At 40.1% G+C, this 16,790-nt stretch overlaps 1 protein-coding gene across 1 annotated transcript in view; it reads left to right on the plus strand.

Moving 5' to 3' along the window:
- The window catches only part of RAB39A (RAB39A, member RAS oncogene family), a 9,298-nt gene extending 535 nt beyond the window's left edge, over positions 1 to 8,763 (plus strand). Inside the window, exon 2 of the mRNA XM_010572587.1 lies at positions 7,818 to 8,763. Within this exon, the coding sequence (XP_010570889.1) occupies positions 7,818 to 8,244 (427 nt within the window). The 3' untranslated portion in view covers positions 8,245 to 8,763. The remainder of the gene's footprint in view (positions 1 to 7,817) is intronic.
- The last annotated feature ends 8,027 nt before the right edge of the window (positions 8,764 to 16,790 follow it).

Consider the following 16,790-nt stretch of genomic DNA (forward strand, 5'->3'; position numbering starts at 1 on the left):
CAGGAGCTTCCTCCTTCCCCACCCCTTGCCTTCACACCCACCGGGGAACAGCTGCCCTTCCCCTCCCAGCTCACACTAGGGGGTAACAAGTGGCCCTGTCCTGTTTCTCCTTCCCTCCCCATCTTTGCCTTGAAGTCCTGGACCGAGGGGAGCAATCCCTCCTCCACATTTTTTTTCCTTCTTTGCAGCAGGAGGCCCCTGCTTCACTCCGCATTTCTTACTTTGTCATCACCTCCAAACTCATCCTCCCCTGCAGTATTTCCCTCTGCCATAACTCTTCCCTCCATGCAATCTGAAGAGACCAGGCCACCTCCCTGCTCTTCCTCCTTGCAGCACAGCAGCACCAGTGCAGCCTTGGCAGCGTGGAAGCCACTGGGCAGCCAGCTACAGTCCCTCATTGGTGTTTTACCTGCCTTCTGCACCTGCTCTGCACTGATGGTTGCCAGGAGCCTTCACTAATACCTCTATCATTTATAGTGTAGCTAAACTAGCTCAAATGCTGCACTAAGTATTAAATCTTTTCCTGCCCCAAAAGAGTCACAGTCGTTCCCCAACACACAAACTGGTACTATCATTCACTCACTCTTGTGGCTGTGTTGTATCTGTAGTGCTTGCCACTTCAGGCAAGTTGAGTATGGATTTTAGTTTGGACTTAGGGTTCAGTAGGTGTGAACTCGGGTGAGAGGCTAATGTGTAGCCCATCTATGTGGTACCTGACCCACACACTTGTTGTTACTGGGATGCTAGCAGGAGGGTTGAAATGGGTCTCTTCACTGGGCAGAATCGATTCTTTTATGTTCCCTGTATTCCACTGCAACAGTTGTGCAGATTCTTGCACTCAGCTGAAGAAGCGGGATTTTACTGTCTTACCAGGGAACACCAACCCTTTTTGGTTTTTACAATAACAAGTATTACAGTGAAACAACAAAAAACTTTCCTGGGCTTCCATGAGTCACAATTTCATGCATATGTTTGCAGGCAGGCCTCTGAAGGGTTAAGAAAGAAATTAACAGTGATAATAGCAAGTTCTTAGCATTTTTCACTCTTCTTGTGCTTTCCAGCAAAGAACGTAAAATACTTGTAAACAAGTGACTAAGAATGTATAATCTCTTTATTTTGAATTTGCTGACAAATAGCCGGGATGGCCAATGACAAGGCACTTGACTGAAAAGAATGCAAATGCAGAGAGTTTTGCATACATTTTAAATCAAATGATAGCCATCCTTTAACCTGGGAATGCTCAGGGGATATACAGTGATGAGTCATGCAGTCAGTTGGCTTTTAAATTTACCATTAGTATACATCTGTGTTTTTTCTAATACCCAGAAGATACAAACTGAAGGAAGTAGGTTTAAACATTTGGTTTTGTGCTAAGAGTTTCTTGTCAGTTTGTGTACCAAACATCATGGTGTTTATTGTATAGTCTGTTTTACACTTACTCAAGTAAATTATAAATATTTTACTAAGTTATAGACCACAGGTTAAAATCTTGCACATTCTTTTCTTTGCTAGTGGAGAAGACTACAGATCACAAGCAAAGATGGTCTTGGGGAAGAACTAATTATTCCAAGAAGTAATCTAATTTTGTGGAACGCCAAGCAGTTTGCAGTTCTGATTCCCAGTTCTGCTCTGGTTCACTTGCGTTGGGACTTTAGAGGAGGTAAAGCTCCCTGGGGAGTTCCCTGTGTGCAGAGCAAACTACTGGCTCCATAATAACACCCTTCTTTTGGTCTCAGGCATTAGGGGCATTCCCAGAGGAAAAGTAAGGTGTGACACACTTGCCATCCCACTCTCTTGACAGAGAGCACTTTTTTTCTTGGAGAAATTGTTTTGGAAAAATTCTTACATGTGTCTACTTCATTGATGCTGCTGTATTTGAACTGGATTTCATGCATGGTCTTAGAAATCATCTTTAGCATGCGCTATTTGCATTACTTCTCAAATAAAGTAATTCTCGCCACTTCCACATGAAGGGTGAGCAAGCTGCAAACACTGGTGCCGGACAGTTTACTTATTTTGAGCTCAGCCAGGGCAGTTACTGACTATATTTACTTTGACATCAGTAAGGCATCACTAAGCAGAATCTCCCATTGTGCTAGGTGCCATATGGACAACAACAAAATAATCAATAATTTTAACACCTTAGCGGAACACGAACCTGCAGACTTCCTTAGTATAGAGTCAGGTCCGTAATGCAGACTAAGGTAAATGAGGGCTACACCCTATGTTTCTTTCTAACTTGAAATTAGTTGTCATTTAGAGCGATCTGCTGCTTTGGCTGTGTTTCACATTTTTTTGTTTGTTTGTTTAATTTGCCTATATTTAAATCCAAAATATATTTAAATCATGAAACTTCCAAGACTATAAAGTACTTGGTAGTGGCACTGGGAGTGAGAGTTCATTTCAAGAATGTAGGAGCAAAATATTGTGGGGATGCCTCAATTATATTAACCCACTTTTTAGTAGACTATGATATTAGATACATTCTGTTTCTAACACATCTTGAAAATAAAACACCACCATCCTCATTCTTCTTTTTGAGTAAGCAGTATGTATTTTCAGAATTATTACCATTACAATGTAGTCCTTAGTCATAGTTTAAAAATAAGTCTTCAAAATTAGGTAAAGCTTTTAGTGAAAGTTTAGTTTGTCTGGTAAAGATCAGTAAGATCATAATGAGAAAGAAACACTATGGCTGATTTAAAGGCACCCTAAAGCCATAGTCTGATGTGATTAATACATCTTGCCATTCATTTTCAGAAACAATTGTTCAGTGGCCATCATCTTACCAAGGTTTTTCTTGAGAGTATTAATTAGGGTCTTACATCTTGAACCTAATATTTAGGTTAAGCTAAGAGAATGACTTCTGTTCTAGACAGTATTTTCCCCTTCCATAATGGTAGTTCAGGCAGAATTAATTAGCAGAACCAACACATGCTCTACATGGGAAGTTATAATTTACAAAAGAAATTAGGATCTGCATTTAACAAATATTCCCAATTAAAACTAAAGACTTCAAAGTTATCCTTTGGAAAAACATTCTAACTTATCATTATTGTACATCACAACATATAACTTCTTGAGGAGCAGTCTCACCTCCAGCAATTTCAAATACAGAACCATCTGGAGGAGCCTTGCAGCATTCAATATCAAAGTGTCGTGGTTCCCTTCTAATACTTAGTGCAGTCTTACCTTGTTCTAATAGGGAAAAACTGATTTTCTCCAACCCTTTATCTGTATGTACCTTTCATTTATTACAAATGCCAAGCATTATATGAAATGAGCAAAAATATTACTCATACAAGTATTCTTGCTGAAAATAAAAACTTAGGATGGTTTTGAGGATGCTAGGACAGTCCATATTTAACAGCAGCATAGTATAACGAGCTTTGTAATCTCTATTTATATGGAGCGGGGGAGAAAATAAGAATTACGTTTCCAATAATGCTTATGTCTCAATTTTTGTAACTCTCAGGCAAAGATGGTGTAATAGTTGACATGTTTAGTGTGAACTGACTGGAAGCAGTAGCACACCCATCATCAGTGGCTGGCGTGACATGCATACTCCAGCGTGACAGAGGAGGAGCTGCACAGCCCCATAGGCCTCCGGTCACCAAGGAGTTACAGTCACCTCTGTTAAGTAGGAGGGTTGTTGCCTTTAGTTTAGGGTAGCCATGGGAAGCTGGCAAACTCCCTCCTCAAATTCCAGCTTGCACCTTGAACAAAGGCCCAGGCAGACACATTGGTTTGGGCACTTCCATTAGCTATGCTTGGAGAAGGAAGTGTTCAGAGTCTTCTGTGAAAGAGAAGCTGAGAGAGGAGGCAGCAAGGAAGTACTGGGCACAAAGGAATAGAAGAAAAACAAAGTGTTTTAGGCAGAGAGATAAGACGCGTGAATAAAGACAGATGCAGGAATGGATTTAAGAGTTCAGTCCCCCATCCATTCCAAGTCACAGGCAGCTTTGCCAGATTCTAAATCTGAATGAAGTTCTGCTTCCAACCAGCACCTCTTCTTAACAGTTTCCTGGAAGGAGATGGCAGGCTGCATTGCTGTCTCCCCAGGTTTAGAAGAAAGGCTGTTCTTTGGCCATTACTGTTTCACCCTAAACCCACCCTGTCCCTAACTTAAGGCTTTCCCTCTACTAAAGGAAGTACTACCCTCTACCGCCTTCTCCATAGAAAATTTATCATGGTGCTGCAAGTAACACATTCCCTTCCGTAATGCTAGTTTAATGACATTAATTAGCTGAACCAAAGTTTACACGAGAAGTCATCATTTCAACAAGAATTCTCCTGGGTACTCTGCTATCCTCTACTTTCAACTTGAGGGACTTCTGGAGACTGATGCAGTTTTTCTATCTACTAAAGCTCACTCAGTGTCTTGTTCAGGACTTGCTCAGTCTACCATGGAATACAGATAAACTCTTTACATTCATTACATCTTTCCCAAGGAGATCTACAAGTCTACCAGCTGTTGCATGAAGAGCCTTTTACTGTCAGCCCTCATTATCTTTTGTCAGCTACCATGCACTCTCATCATCAAGCTTTTCAGTGAAGACTTACGCAGTACATTGACATGGCCTGTAAAGTCTATAAAGCTGTGTACCTTCTGAGCAAAACCCCTCAAGTGGCCTTTGTAGCATGGGCTCTGCGAACACTGACCTGTGCCTTGTGAAGCAGTGCACGAGGAATCTATGTGAAAGACAGGTACCTCTGCTGTGCTAAAAGAAAGTTCCTGTGCATGTTGTGAGGAGCTTGAACCCACTTCATGCTGTTGGCATGCTCTGGGGACGCTGTCCCAAGCAGAACCCTTCTGGGCACTCACCTGGAGCAATGGTTTGTTTTCAGCTGGGATTTGAGCTAAGAGGGAAGGCAGGGCTGTCGCACAGAGGCAGAGCAGTCGGCTCCCCGGGTAACTTGTTCAGGCACCATGGGTAGATATGCGGTTGAGTGGAGCACAACTTCAGATGTTGGTGTTATAGTTCTGCCTAAGCCTTATTGAAGGCACTTAGAAGTCCTACAATCTTTAGCAATAATACTAATAAGAGGCAAAAATTGCCCTTGCACTTAGTTTTATTAAGAAAAAAGCAAACCAAAACAAAAGCAGAGAGACCTACTAGACCATCTAAGTCAACGCTCTTTTATTCTTTCTAGGTCTGATACAGGGCATAAGTGAGCAGAAGCACTTCACACAGTTCATTCTCCAAGTAACTCTAAGCTGTCTACTAAAAATACATGTCTAATACTTAATCTACTCTGATTGTCATATTTAAGTGAAATATTTTGCATCTGTAAGATATTTCAGATACTTCAGATGAACAACCTACCACATTCATGTGCCCAGACGTTTTTCCCAGTTGATGGCCTAAACTTTCTGCTTCAAAATTTTCTCTTATTTGTCAGGAATACTTTCTTTTAAAACATAACTGCAAATAATAACTCACCTTAATAATAAAACTATTCAAATATTTGTAGACCATATTTTAAGAAACATAGTCCTTACTCAGATGTTAGACAATCATATAACATGGTATCATTATGCATCATATGTGTCTTTAAAACTTTTTGTGTTACTTTTTAATTCTGTTACTGTTTTCTAAAACCTCTCTAGGATATTAACCTTTTTTGGTAATGAGAAAATTAATTTCAAATTATGCATACCAAAAAATACAGAAAAAACGATGGCTGTCTCTCTCATATATTCACCCAGTTTTTGTGATGTACAGCCTGAAGTTACAGATGCTTTTTAATCACCTCCATTACAGGCAATACATACACATAATTAAATATAATGGCTTAGATCATCAGCTAGTGTAAATCAGCATATCTCTGGAGAAGTGAGTTACAACAGATGAGGGTACCAACTGCTGTGTATAAGCACCCAGTAACATATGCCGGGCTGTTTTTCAGTACTCCTGTTCATAGATATATGATTTAACATTGTTCTATATAGAAATACTTGGTAAATGATGCACTGTATTTTCAATACTAACCTACTTTCTCTCCTGGCTAATGCATTTCTTTGGTGTAACTGTTGTCAAGATTTTTTTTTTTATGAAAATAGGTTGTATCAGCTTCCACTTCTCCAAATTGAATCCCATTTTTGTCACCCATTTCCGCTTTTTCTAGAACCACTTGAATTACTTGAATGTACATTTGTGTTTGCAACAGCTCTACAGCAAAAAAATGCTTAGGAAAACCTGAAACAGATCTTTTTGGCACCTTTATTTAATACTTCACAAAATGTGACACCCCTCATTCATTTTTCATATCCAGGCTATTTGAATTAATCTGAGGGTAAGATCCTGTTGTCTTCCCATTCGAACTGTTCAGGGAGACACTCCATGGACTCTATTGCTGGGAACGTAGAAGAGATCTTTCTAAACATTAGGACAAACAATCCCTCCCTGTTATCTAAATAAAATAATTTCAAATCCCGTTTGCTGTGAATGAATTTAGATATGCCAAGAAATCTAAGCCTTATCTAGCTGTGCACTTACCTATCTGTAACGTGACTACTGCTGCTAATTATACCTCTATGTTCAAATTGTTATAAAACACTATATGAAATGCGATGAACTGAAAATCAGAGGGAGCTACTGTTATGGAAAGATGTGTTGCTGTGTACAGTTCATCTTGATTCCAAAAGTTTGGAGGCTGCATCCTCTTCATAATTATAAGATAAAATGGAATTAATTCTTGGCTAAATTATAATTTCAAATAATAACTGTTAATAGATATTGTGCATCTCATTTCAGTTGGAGAATACTTATATATATGCTAGCTATGTATTTATGCTAGTAACGAGTGCTTGTGTCCACTCCTTGGTAGGCTGTCACTTCCTTTAAAATGTCTCTTCTCACCCTCTCCATCCTCCTGTATTGCTCGTGATTAAAGACTTACAATCATTTTTTTAGTCCCTGTATCTTTCTCTACATTCTAACAAACATTTTTTCTTCTTCCAGAGCATATTAAAAATCTTTTCAACCAGAGGAAGGGTTTCCTTCTTCCAAAATTCCTTCCAGTGAATGCTCTGGAATGTAGAGGGCTCAAAAGTAGAAAATATCTGTTGCCAGTCCTGGAAGACTCATGCCAAAAAAGAATAAATGCAATTATAAGAGGTTTTGAACGAATGTGAGAGCAATGCTGGAGGCAGAAGTGTTCCTTGCCAGTGCTTTAACAAGTGTGTGTTTGCCCAGCTCAGTTACTTTTGGACAGTTTGGTTTAGGGAGTTTCCTTTCTTAGTCTGTTACCTGTTGACTTCTGCAAGCACAAAGAATTATGATTATCTGTACAAACTTCTCTATCAAAGAATTTTTCTGCAAGGAATACAAAACGATGTGCTTGTACATTGGCAAGCTTAGGCTCCAGGTCTCTCAACATCTGCCTACATATTTCAGTTTGAAATAACTGATTAGAACAAAGCGAAGTGCATGTTTGTATAAAACTGAAGGACTCGGACTTCAACGCCAACAAGTATTTGACAAATAAATATATATTTTTTATTCTGTGAACATGTGCCATGGTTTGCTAATAAAGAGTACTTTGCAGAATAATTCAGCATTCAAAATTCACACTAGAGATCTTGGCTTCAAGAATGTTTAGAAAGTGACTTTTGAATGTAAGAAAAAAATTAAAAAGGAACATTTTTGTGTGTAGAAAGTAAATTAATAAATTCCAATTAGTTTTAAAAAAGCAAAGATATTTCATAAAACTTACAGTAGAAAAAAACACATTGCCACATGGAAAAGTAATCTATTTATGAATAAAGTGAGAACGTATTTTAATTTTCCTTTTTCTTTTTTTTTCCTTCACAGATCAATAACACGCTCTTATTATCGCAATTCTGTGGGTGGCTTACTAGTGTTTGACATCACAAATCGACGATCCTTTGAACATGTGAAAGACTGGCTAGAAGAGGCAAAAATGCATGTGCAGCCCTTTCAGATTGTGTTCCTGTTAGTAGGACATAAATGTGACTTAGTGTCACAGCGTGAGGTTACAAGAGAAGAAGCTGAAAAACTGTCATCTGACTGTGGTATGAAATATATAGAAACTTCAGCAAAAGATGCTACGAATGTTGAAGAGTCCTTTACAATTCTCACACGAGACATCTATGAACTTGTAAAAAAAGGAGAAATCTCAATACAAGATGGATGGGAAGGTGTTAAGAGCGGCTTTGTTCCAAATGTTGTACATTCATCAGAAGAAGCTGTAAAGCCCAGAAGACAGTGCATCTGCTGAATTTGTAGCATGCCAAAGAGCACATCGGGTGTTCAGAAGATGATGCCAACCTAAATAACAGAATAATAATTTTGAAACAATATTAGATCATGACATAGCTGAATCATAGAATGGTAATTTGGTTTTGTATCCTTCTGTCTAGGTCATAACTTCATAAAACTTTAAGTGCTTTTTTTCTTTTCAGAGTACAATAACTTTGTGTGGTCCTCAGGAGAAGAAATAATATATTGCTAAAGGAAAAACTAATCCTGTAGCAAGACCCTGAGAAAGCGCAATAATCATCGTGACAACATCCTCTCTTGGGCTTTGTATTTTGAATACTGTTTAAAATCAAGGCTTGGTAGGTGAGGATCAGATGAGCTCATTACTTTTGTTCATCCTGCCTTAGTTTTGGACAAGAAAATATTATACCTTATACTTTTTTAATGTGATTCTTTACTCAAGTGCAGGGTTGCTAATGACCATTAAAGTTTAGAATGCTGTAGAATTTCGTAATAAAGATAACTCTAAAGAAAGCAAGCTGAAAGGTTGCTCCAATAGCAAACACTTTTGATATGACTATGAATACAAGCCTTACTAAAGAAAAAGAATGTTTTAGAAAAGATTATTTATTTGTATACAAAAATGGGGAATAGAAGCAATGAAATTTATTATTAAATATTTTCTGAATTGCCAATGAAACTAAATGTAACATCACATATGATCCAGCTGTTATTTGACTTGTATACAAAACAGATTTCCCAACCACTGGAGTTACATTTCGGTGGCCAGATCCTCAGCTGGGTAATTATCATAGCCACACTGATGCCTAGGGAATTATGTTAATTTACAGAAACAAATTACATATTAGCTTTAAAAAATAAATCTACTTCTATCAAGAAGTAAAAATAAGTTAAAAAGTGCTGCAATCCATGAGGACCCAGGCCTTAAATTTGAATAGAGCAAGGATTGTTTTATTCTCAGCCAGCAAATGTTAAACCATTGTCTAAAAAAATGAAGGTTTTAAAACCAAAACTGTTATGAATAGAGTGTTTGGAGAGGAGAGAATGTCTAAAATAATGCTTGGCTACAGAGAGCAAAGTTGGAGAACCCCTATTCTAAGAAAGCAACACATAATAGCTTTTAATAACAGTAGGAGAAATCTGTGATCATGTAGCATTTTACTGAGCTTGAGGTCATCTTCCTACTCCTCTGAATATAACACACACTAGCTTTATGCAAACTATGCCCTATATGTCTAGCACTTAAATACCAAATAAGTCTATTTCTGTTTTATTGTAGTAGTATAACAAGACGACTTGATCTCCAGAGTTGATAAGCATCTACAGTTTATCTGGGCATACTCATAACCACCAAACATCAAGCCACTTATCTTCATATGAAGGTGTGTTATCATGTTACAATTCTCCATTTTCAAGACCAGGCAACAAGTCTATCTAATCTAACTTTTTTCTTCAACAAACATATAATTGGTTTTCCCTCAGGTTACTTTTAGGTCCTTTTACAATCCTTTTGTAAATATTCTGTAGTATAGAGACAGGTTGCTTGGTTCCAGTTATTTTATTCATTTAGGGCCACTAAAATTGTTGACTTCAAAGGGAACTGAAAGGTTAATTTTTTCGATAGCCTGAGTCTCACTTGCACTGAGGCACAGTTACACTGTCATAGAAGGATACAGAGGCCTTAATATAAACAGGAATCAGCCTTAATTCATTAGCAATTAAAACAGTTAATTCTAGTCTCAGCATGCCACAAAGTAACTGCTGTGAGCCTGATTCTATATTAAACTACATATATTAGTCATTTACACCAAATCAATTTCGATTTGAGGGCATTTTAGGCCCTCTTTATGAAGTAAAGGTGACTACAGATGCCAAAAGGTAGTGCAGAATCACGCTGTGTGCATTTGACACTGATTCCCCTGTGATACTAGGCCCATGCTGTGTATCTCAGAAGATCTTCTCTTAGTTGTTTAAGAGGACAGAATGGGCCAACGAATAAAGCGGTGGCTGGGGAGTCAACAGAACCAAAGTCTACCACTGGTTCACTGTGTGTTTCTGAGCAAGGCATTTAGATTTTCTGTGCCTCACCTTCCATATCTCAGAAATAGAGACGATTGTTCTTCCTTGAATTCACAAAGACTGCTGAGACCCATTCTGACTGTATGATCTTCAGTCTGGACTCTTTTCTCTGTGTGCTACCTGCTGTAGATTGTATAGCACCATGGGATGTGGATACTAGTTTCTACTGCCATACCAAAAAAAAAAAAATTAAAAATATTAAAACAGCTTTATAAGTACCAGGTAGTGCTATTACTATGAATCTACATTTCATTACACATTTCATTACTTGCAGGTTAAAATCTTTTATCTTAAACTTTTCTTCCTGAATACTCTGGAGCCAATGAGCTTTTCATTCTGTATGAAAAAAATGGGGTGTGTTGGGAGGGAAGGGACTGGGAGAAGAGCAGAGTGGAGGGGAGGTATGCACAGAGAAATAAACAGTCATCAGAACAGAGTCTTAATGATCTCTGCTGTCAATGTTGTACCTGTAGTGTCACATTTATTACACTGGGAATAGAGCTTTTAACCAGATTCAACTGTGTAAGGAACTGGTATTGTCAATGCAACTAGAAGAGAAGTTCACTGCATTTTAAAGTGCTGTGCACATAGTTGTCTTATTTGTAATTCCTAAAAATGTAGATTAACATGTACATTCAAACATTGTGTATCTTGATGATATATTAAACCACTACTGTATCCTCTCACTACACACTTGCAGTTAATAGAAATGTCTGATAAATAGATTTGCTGAAAAACATAATTTTGTTTTCAGATGCTTTGCAGTACAGTATATAAGACCGTCAATAAGGTGTAGAACAGATTATAGTTCAGTGTATGTATATTCTTTTTTCTCCCATGGAAGGGCAAATATGGATACCAGAATGAAATTTCCAGAAATCACAGAAATTAGAGAAATCTCATTTGGCAGCCAAATTAATAAGTAGAAGTTTTTTATTAAGAAAACATCACAACTTTGCAAATTAAAGTTTGGTAAATCCCAGTTAGGAAAAGGAAGAACTTGTGGAAACAGTACACAGTTTGTATTTTGATTCATAGGCCTGACGAATGGATATAAAGTATTGTTCTGGACTCCTAAAATGTTTAAACTTTCATTGCTTTTATTTTAAGTTTGATAAAGAGAATAAATATCTTCCTCTACTCATTTAAATATTTTACACATGAATTCTTCAGATATTTTGGCTTGCTTATAATTGCTTCTGTCCCATGTAAGAAGCAGAAGCTGGCCGCACACCACAGGAATCAACCAAGGAAAAATTTTTGAGGTAGCGTATGTTCATACTATTCATTTATGCCTTCGGTATGGAATAGACTTACCAATCTAACTTCAAGCTGGTGTCTGTCCTGTGCTCACAGAAAATAATACAGGCTTGACTGAGCACCCAAGTACACTGCAGTTGCTCTGTGCTGACATCCCTTCTGCCACAGCCAAACTGTTACTGGTACCCAAGTTGCCAAACTTAAAGCAAAGATAGGTGGGTGCACTGTGCTCACAGATGTCACCCAGCATGTGACATCATCTCCTCCAAGTCTCCACCCTTGCCTTTTGCCCAGAGCTGGCACAGCAATCTAAGGAGCCTTTATTCAGCCTTGAAGAGAAAGAAGGAAGGCTGGGGGTTTATTCTCTACATGGGCATAGAACCATACCACAAGCATGCTGGACTGTTTAAGAAATCATTAAACATCAAGACACAATTGTCAATAGCAAACATTTGCATTTCTCATTTCTCAGAGTCCAAAGATAATCTTTTAAATAAGTGAATAAAATTAAAATTCTAAAAGAGGAATCTGTAACATCTAAAAAGCCTAATGGATAGGACTGCACAACAAAATAAACAGATTCTAAAAAACCAAGGTCAAGCATTTGTGTGATGATCCTTTGCTCTAGTACTTAACTGTATGCGGTAGCACCTACAATGCCTAGGTTTCTTAAGGATGATAATGGTATCATCGAATGTATTTAAAACACAGAAGAATTCAACCAAAAATTCATCTGCCTGATCCTCAGAAAAAAAAAAGACTGTATCTCATGAATGCATGTATACTTACTTGCCAGCTCACTTCTAGTAGTAATTCAATGTCTGGAATTACTGCTACATTCCATGAGGCTCTCCTCTGAAAACCAACTACCAACATATGCTGCCATTTTACTCAGCAATATTTCCTCCTCTGAGAAGTGAATACAGCTGTGGAAAAGTGGAATTTCACTTTTGAGCATGGCAGAATTGTTTATCGCGTTTCAATGAATGCGCAAATCGGATGAAAGTAATGTGATTGAAGACGTGCCAGCTGAACATAATATAAAGACTATGAAGTTGTACAGGTTCCTGAAGAAAATTTGCCTTGCATAATACTTTATTAGTGGGAGTGTAGCATACGTGTGAAGAAAACTAAGTTGGTTCTGTGAACCCAAAAATATTTTGCTAAGCAGCACTTTTGATGTGGAGGAGACATGGGACTCCACAGAGCAATTGTTTTTCTTCATGGAGTTGCTCCTTCCATAAGCAACCAGTGGAGCAGCAAACACATGGCTAAAATGCATCCAGGAAAAGAACTTGATAGCACAAATCCCCCAAAATGTAATATACACAATGTAGGCTTTTCACTCCTGGGGAGACAGGGAACAGTTGTTCGGCAGCCGACACCACCACAGCACTCCCGTGACTGCCCATTGCCCACAGAGGCCAGACAGGAATGGGGAGTAGCAGGCTCTTTATGTAGGGACAGGTAAATCTTCATTTAAACTCAAACTGAGGAATCCAAAATACCAATCCTGAGCTGCTAGAATGGATCACCATCTTTGAAAGTATTTCATCGGTTCATTTCTCAGAGAAAGTTGCATTTTAGGCTAGGCCTGAGCTCCTCGGGGACGGACAGTTGGTGTGTAATCTGCTGAGAGACTACTCCTCCATGGGAGCAGTGCTGTAAACCAGCTGACACCAACCTTCAGCAGCCTTACAGGCTACAAGGGCAGCTCAAACTAAGAGTAACCCTGATTACCTTCACAGGCTGCTAAAGGCCCACCTTGCAGCTAAAGAGCTTCTGCAGAAACGTAAGAGCAGAAGTAACAGAAAGAAATTCTATGCATTGTAAATAAAATCAATGCTTGGGTAAACAAGCTGAAGTTTCAGCTATAGTACAATTACTGTGATTCCTCATGGCTGTGGCTTCAAATCTGCTTGTGTGTGAACTGATTTTTCCTGCTCCGTGAAAATTGTGGAGGGACAGACTGAGCCTCCTGTAGCAATAAACTCAGTCAGCAGGGAAATGAATGCACAAGATAAGGATGGAAAGGAAGACACAGATCATTTCTTCCATCCCTGCACAGCCCCGGGGGAGCAGTGAGACTAACCACTGCCAGATCCCTTATGACCCTACAGAAATTTCCATTGCTGTTACAGGACTTGCAGGATGAAGGAAAGTGCCAAGGACCCGGAGTCGGCACATAGACACAGGCTATTGACTCCCCAACTCCAGCGGCTCCCTAAGGATCGGTTCATTCTGTGGGACAGCTGCAGGAGAGGAGCAGTTGGGTATAACTCTACGCCAGCACGACACCTACGTTGCAGGCTTCTTCCCCTTTCACCTTCCCCCTCGCATGGTTTCTTTGCAGGAAGGGGCTGCCAGAAGCCGTATTTGGCACCAACGGCTGACAGTGAGCAAGGCGATAGTTGCTAAGTATCAAGGTACTAAAACTGAGGGGAGGAATTGTGGAAAATATTTCAGTCATAATCTTAGTAATAAAAACCTTGCAGGGCTGGCACTGCTCTGCAGCACTTTTGAGAATTGTCTGTTTTGGTTAAGTTTTCAATGCCAAGCAAATAGTTGAGCTATTTAGTCATAATTTATATTAATTTGCTATTTTAAAATAATTACTGCTTATTATTTTGGGAAAAAGCCTCCTCTGTGGACATCATTTTTCTCATTTCCCTGACATATAGCCAGTGTTATATGCATTAAAAGAGCAAGCTCTGCCAGGACATATGTTTAGAAGACGTAAGTCTCAATTCCAGTCAGTCTGACCATTGAAATTCACAGTTACACTGTTCATTTTATTGGGATTTTTCTTTGCCCAGTTGTCTGTGGAAAACAGTCTGATTCTCACAGGAACTTTTAAAACAAAAGAGAAACAAAGCTTACTGAGCACTGAAAAAGAGCTGCATATGTGAACAAGTGTCAGAAAAACAGCACATGAAATTATAATTTTTCATGTTGTATCCTCTTTCATTCTACCATGCTTCGCAGACCAACTGTAACTCCCCGAGTACAGACTGAATGGAACAGTAAATTTCTAGCTGTCCAAAAAAGGCTAGCAGAGGAAAAATTAGATGAGATGTAATTCCCTGCAGTGGCTCTCTGCAACGTTGTGCCTGGGCATGGAACAATGGCCACATTTTGCCTGATGTGTGCCACGTGCTTCTCCTTGTCCTGGGAGGAATTCAGCCTCAGCAAAAAACCTCCTGCAGGTTCTGCCTGCAAACAGTTGCTCTGCACCCTGCATCCTCAGGGCAAAAAGTGCAAAGTTTTCCAGCAAGGAAACTGTGAGGCAATAGCACTGGTGCCTAAAAATACATCAGAGAAGAATAAACACCAGGGAGAGAAAAGTTATTTAAGCCAAAGGACAATGTTGGCATAAGAACAAACAGGTCATCTTGAGATGCACAGGATAGGCGGTTCTGGTGACACTAAGATACCAAAATCTTAAACAACTTTAAGAGAAAGCAACAGTAATCTTTACTCCCACAGGCAGGCAATTTCTCCAGAAGGCCATTGTTATTAACTGAAAGGGTGACGTGAAGCCCAGATACCAAACACCAGAAATAAAAGTGTTTGCTTTCTTGTTGAAATAGAACCAAACAAGGAAGAAGTTATTTCGTGTGGTCACTGACAGGGCTTCTTTTTTTCAGCTACAGGTAGGTGTCGGTGTGTCCCTGCCCTTTCAAAAGGATTGTCTTCAGAGACTCTCATGGCACAATTTGTGCATAGGGTTATTGTGACTGTCCACAGCAGTGATAAACAAGACTTTCCCACTGAAGGAAAAACCTAAGTTTTAGTATCCCTACTGAACTGATTGGAGAAGAGTCTGAAACTGACTAATAAACCATCAAATGCTTTTTGCTGTCATGGACTAAGTGAAGATCAGAAGAAACTATGTACGTCTCACTTGTACCATGTGTTTCAGGGCATTAGAAGAGAACACAGAAGCGCCTATTTCTCTCTGATGCAACTCATTCAAAGCCAACAGATCTGTGCCCGGAATCAATTCACTCAGAGACATCTAGGATATTATGCATGGTATTAATTTCACTGATAATCCAAATCTTAATGAGCTGTTGCTTGCAAATCACTTTGAACCTGTGGACAGCTCTGGGATTAAGGGTCATTCACTCTGTCTTTTACAATCCATGCAAAGGATATAAAACTGTAGGCCAATGTAGTACCATTTGCTAATCAATAATTAATATCTTCATTACCATCAGAATTTAGTAATAATCCATTTGCAATAGAATTAAAGCAAATAAAACAAGATTATGTAACACTGTGTAGCATCAAAGCACCCTGAAGTGGTACTAAAATACCGCAAAACCTTGAGGCTCATGGATGTCCTTACTTCCCAGAAAAATAATGCACAGATCTTCGGAAAAAAATCACAGTCATTATGTAAGCCATGCAAAATGAGACGCACGTTATTTTTAATATCGGTAAAAGTACCACTGGTTCCTTGTCTCACTGCTTCTCAGGTGTTCAGGTTCTCCTTATTCCTTGGCTAGCACTACTCACAAGTGCTGCACAAGAGCACATTTGGGCAGGACGCAGGAACTCTCACACTCAGCACTTTCATTCTGTTTTCTATAAATAAACCCCGAAAGTTTCCAACTCCCCCCTAACAGGTACCTATACCCAAACATTCCCTCCAAACAGAAAACTCGTGAAAACAGTTTGGCAGGACGAGTGACGGCTTAGCCGGGGACGCGGGCGCAGGGAAGTGACCGGGCTTCGCCAGCTATGGGTTTGTGCCGGTGACCGGTGACCGTCCGGCGCTTTCTGCCGTGAGGGCCCCCGCCGGCCGGGCCTGCGGGGGGGGCCGCTGCGGCGTCACCGTGGCCTGGCGGGGACGGGGACGGTGAGCCGGGGCGGAGGCCCACGCTCGCCAACCTCCGCCAAGTGAGAAATGGTTTTACGTCTCTGCCGACAAACCACGTTATTCGGCCGCGCTGAATTCGCTCCTCTGTTCGCGGGGTAGAAGGGATGGGGGAACCGGGAGGAGAGGGGGGCGGTTTGGGCGAGGGGCGCCTCTGAGGCGGGGGTGGAGCGGGGCCGCGCGGGAGAGCAGCCGTGGACAGCCGCCGCCCGCTGGCTTCGCGGGAGCTGCCCGGCGACCGGTGCCTGTCGAAGGGGCTCCGTGCCAGGGCCGGTCGCCGCGGGGCCGTGAAGGCGAAGGCCTCCCAGCGGCGGGGGCGAGCG

This window comes from Haliaeetus leucocephalus, unplaced genomic scaffold (assembly GCF_000737465.1).
Source record: "Haliaeetus leucocephalus isolate CR32 unplaced genomic scaffold, Haliaeetus_leucocephalus-4.0 Scaffold351, whole genome shotgun sequence".
NCBI lineage: Eukaryota > Metazoa > Chordata > Aves > Accipitriformes > Accipitridae > Haliaeetus > Haliaeetus leucocephalus.